Source organism: Otolemur garnettii, unplaced genomic scaffold (assembly GCF_000181295.1).
Source record: "Otolemur garnettii isolate 467f Iridium unplaced genomic scaffold, OtoGar3 scaffold00030, whole genome shotgun sequence".
NCBI classification, from domain to species: domain Eukaryota; kingdom Metazoa; phylum Chordata; class Mammalia; order Primates; family Galagidae; genus Otolemur; species Otolemur garnettii.
The window spans coordinates 15,353,400-15,357,362 of record NW_003852425.1 but is presented as its reverse complement, the minus strand read 5'-3'; the positions used below and the strand labels follow the sequence as shown (position 1 = coordinate 15,357,362).

Genomic DNA, 3,963 nt, shown 5'->3' with positions numbered 1-3,963 from the left:
CTGTTCAGAGACGGTGCACCCACAGCACACACCTCACCACTGTAATCACTGTCACATATTCATGTAACAGAATCCAGCCTGTTCCCCGTAAGGCTGTTAAGATATTAAAAGGAAAACCAGAGCACGAAACCCCACATGGCCGCACAGACCCAGTGTGTGTGCTGCTAGCCAGAAATAATCTAAATGCTCTGAATCTTTCAAATGACTCCTCTCATCAGTAATATGCAAATACTTTTTAAAGTAGTACGTGATAACTGAATGGGAATAATAAAAATTAACATTTGGTCCTTTTGGCTCACGCAAGTTAAAACAAGCAAGCTGTTATGTTACTAGTGATGTAAACCTTCAAAGAAACATGGAGGCAGAAGTAAATATGACGGACGAGATAATGTGACATCTAATAAACAGCACTGTAAAAAGTAATCTCCCTGGGCAGCGCCTGTGGCTCAAAGGAATAGGGCACTGGCCCCATATACCGGAGGTGGCAGGTTCAAACCCAGCCCCAGCCAAAAACTGCAAAAAAAAAAAAAAATAATAATAATAATAATAATAATCTCCCTGTAAATTTTCACTTTTTAAAAGACTTGCAAGTCAGTGTTAAGGATTTCTTGGCAATTCCCGATGCCTAGAATTATGCCTGGTGAAGTCAGCACCCCATGAATGAGCCGATGAATGAATGAGGGACTCCCCTCGCCCCCTAGTTGCTCTGATGGGAATTACTCTGGCTTGACTGCCGTGCTCTCTGCTGTGTCTGGGTTTTGCTGTTTTCCTGCCTTTGCGCAGGGGCTCGGGCGGGGGCGGGGGCGGGGGCACCCTAACCTGTGGCTTACTGTGTTGGCAGCACTTCGACATGCCTCACGACATCGTGGCCTCAGAGGACGGCAGCGTGTACGTGGGAGACGCCCACACCGACACCGTGTGGAAGTTCACCATGAGCGCAAGTGCGGAGCCCACAGCTCACAGTCCACAGCCCGCTCCGTTTTGTTGCTTGACCACGTGTGAAACAAAAGCCTTGGCCTTTCTTTCTCTTTACTGATGGGAGGAAAATCAAGGCATAAGGGAGTAGTTAAAAGATCTACTTGGTATCCATTTTAGGGGTTTAAATTAATTTTTTTAATTGGAGGGAAATATCCTTTTTTGTTGTTTGTTTTTTTGCTGGCAGTTATTCCCTTGTTTCCACCAATATGCCACAGGAAATTCTTGATGCCTGAAGTAACATCTGTTACATTAAAAGCCAATGTTAATTCCAACTTATTTCCAGAAAGAGGAGGTGGCTGACTTGTTTCCATGGGGCATCACTCCCCACGTGGCTCTTTAGCTCTCGGTGGCTGGGGACATCTAGGGATGGAGCCACGTCTGTGGGAGACTTGTTAGTCCAAACAAGAAGCCTTTTGAATGTTCCACTTATGCTTCGACTTTCCCCAATAACTGAATTACTATATTTTCATGGAACTCAAAATTCTGGCTGGAGACATGTTTGCTCTAGCAGGATCCAGCCAACGAGTTTGGAGTTTTCTAATTGCAATTTGGACATTGTTTTTAATTCTTAAAAGTAGACTAGCCTAACTCCTGCTGTCATGCTAACAAACATAAGCTTTGTAATGATGTGTCCCGACTGCTTACTACGTACGAGGCTCACACTTGAATGTCCAGAGATCCTGCTTTTAAATATGGCAGGGCCCAAGAAATAAAAGAAGCTGAGATGAGGAAGGGGGTGAGGATGACAAACTGAGGTATCAGAAGCTGCACAGACAATTTTTGGTAGAGAACAAATAAGGAGGTGAACTTGATAAAGAAAAGACGTGTTCTTTATAAAAGGAAAAATACAAACTGTAACGGGGAAGGAAAATAAACTATAACAAAGGAAAGTAAAATTAAGAGTCCAAAACCAGACATGCATCAATACCATGCAGGTGTTGGAGCCAGTTAATTTGGTAACTGCTGCCTTCAGAACGATCCTCTGAGTAACTTTGCTGTTTTGTAATGAGGACCCGATTAGAGCCGAGTGGGCAAAGAGGCCTGTGGGTTATACCATGGAACCAGCCCCTTCACATCCCCCAGAAGCGTGGCTCCCTCACCACCTGCGTCCTCAGGGTGGCTCCCCCAGGTGTGGGCAGATAGGAAAGCAAAGACGTGTGATGATTCCCAGCTGCACGACCAAACTCAGGATTTTCTCAGCAACAGAAAAGTGCACCAATACTTGTAAGGGTGGAAAAGACTTTGGAGATGTAGCCTCTCTCTGCTGTGCAGACAGCTGTATGATTCTTGAACTCAGGACGAGTTCAGTCAGTCCTTGAAAGCCCTTTTTGCCACTCTCATGGTTGATACTTACCGGAGATTTACATCTGAGTCAGCTGGGGATGGTTTCTGTCTCCACTCAGGATCTATAGAAAGGAGAGGAATGATAAGACATGTATGGGGCGGCACCTGTGGCTCAAAGGAGTAAGGTGCCAGTCCCATATGCCAGAGGTGGTGGGTTCAAACCCAGCCTCTGGCCAAAAACCACGAAAGAAAGAAATAGGATAAGACATGTATGTTGAAAAGTCTTCCCAAGTGATGTTGATACATCCCTCAATTGAGAAGCACTGCAAACTTTTCAGCTTCAAAAAAGAGAATACTCCTGCATACACCAGAATGTACTAAGTCTGGAGGAGGCACTTGGGGCGCAGTAAGATGCCACTGACAGGGAACAGCTGTCCCACTTCTTTGCTCCTAGTACGTGGTGTCTACCCAGGCAAGTCCATCTGTGTCAGCTAGAAGACTTGTAATCCACATGGCGAGACTAGTCATCAGTCTAAGATGTTGTCCACATGGAAACAGAACTACCAGATAGCCCAGAAATAGTATGATATTGTGAATTCCATGAGGACAAGCTCATTTTAAAGATGACATTCTTAGACTTAGATTAGCTTTCCCTCGGAGATTTTATTTAGGATTCATGGAACAACTAATTGGTAGTTTGCATTGAACTCTTTTCTAGTATAATAATGCACTTGATGAATTAAAAGAACATTTTCGCCTGAGTGAAATATCAAAGTTTGTAAATGTTCATCTTGAGGATTCTGATTTTCTGTCTTTTTGTGGTGCTGTGTTACAGAAATGGAACATCGATCAGTGAAAAAGGCTGGCATCGAGGTCCAAGAAATCAAAGGTTGGTCAGATTCTTCTTAGGACTTTGAAACCAAAGGTTAGGTGTGTTAAATTTCTTTATAGCTCCTGATTGCCACTTAAAGAGTTATCAGGCTAAAAATACAACCTAGCAAATGATCTGAGACTTCGGTCATGCACTGGCCCTTTAAGCCTGTGCACGGCCGCTGCTTTTCCTGTCGTTACAAGCTTAAATCACCGCTTTCCAGTGACTGTAAAGTGATTGAGGATGTAAGGAATCTATAATCAGTGAGCCAGAGACACTGGGGGGGGGGGAGTCAATTACTTTTGGAAGTGCATAACCTCACGGAGGCAGGAAAATACTGTTGAGCATACGGGTCAGGCCTTTTCTTAGTGGGTGCTGGATAGAAAGGAGTGAAAGGTAACTTTGATGAGTTAGTGCTGTGGGATGTGAAATGATTAGCTGCTCCCTTAGCTCCTAGCTCAGTACCATGTAGAGCCCAAGATTTACGGAGGGCACCATCGCAGGTCTAAGGGGAATTAAACTCTGCCTCAAGAGATCTACCAGGGGATGGAGAGAGAGATGGTAGAGAGAGACCACACACACACAGCAGCCTAAACCCAAGAGATCTACCAGGGTGGGTAGAAGGGGAGAGAGAGATGGCAGAGAGAGGCTGCACACACACACACACACACACCTAAACCCAAGAGATCTACCAGGGTGGGTAGAAGGGGAGAGAGAGATGGCAGAGAGAGGCTGCACACACACACACACACACACACAGAGCAGCCTAAACCCAAGAGATCTACCAGGGTGGGTAGAAGGAGAAAGAGAGATGGCAGAGAGAGGCTGCA

General features: G+C 45.1%; 1 protein-coding gene across 3 annotated transcripts in view; it reads left to right on the top strand.

Annotated features, from left to right (window-relative positions):
• The window catches only part of PAM (peptidylglycine alpha-amidating monooxygenase), a 149,315-nt gene that overhangs the window by 136,805 nt on the left and 8,547 nt on the right, over window positions 1-3,963 (top strand). For all 3 annotated transcript variants that reach the window (XM_003788932.2, XM_003788933.2, XM_012804625.2), the window contains 2 exons: window positions 842-941; window positions 3,098-3,151. In XM_003788932.2, the coding sequence (XP_003788980.1) occupies window positions 842-941; window positions 3,098-3,151 (154 nt within the window). The remainder of the gene's footprint in view (window positions 1-841; window positions 942-3,097; window positions 3,152-3,963) is intronic.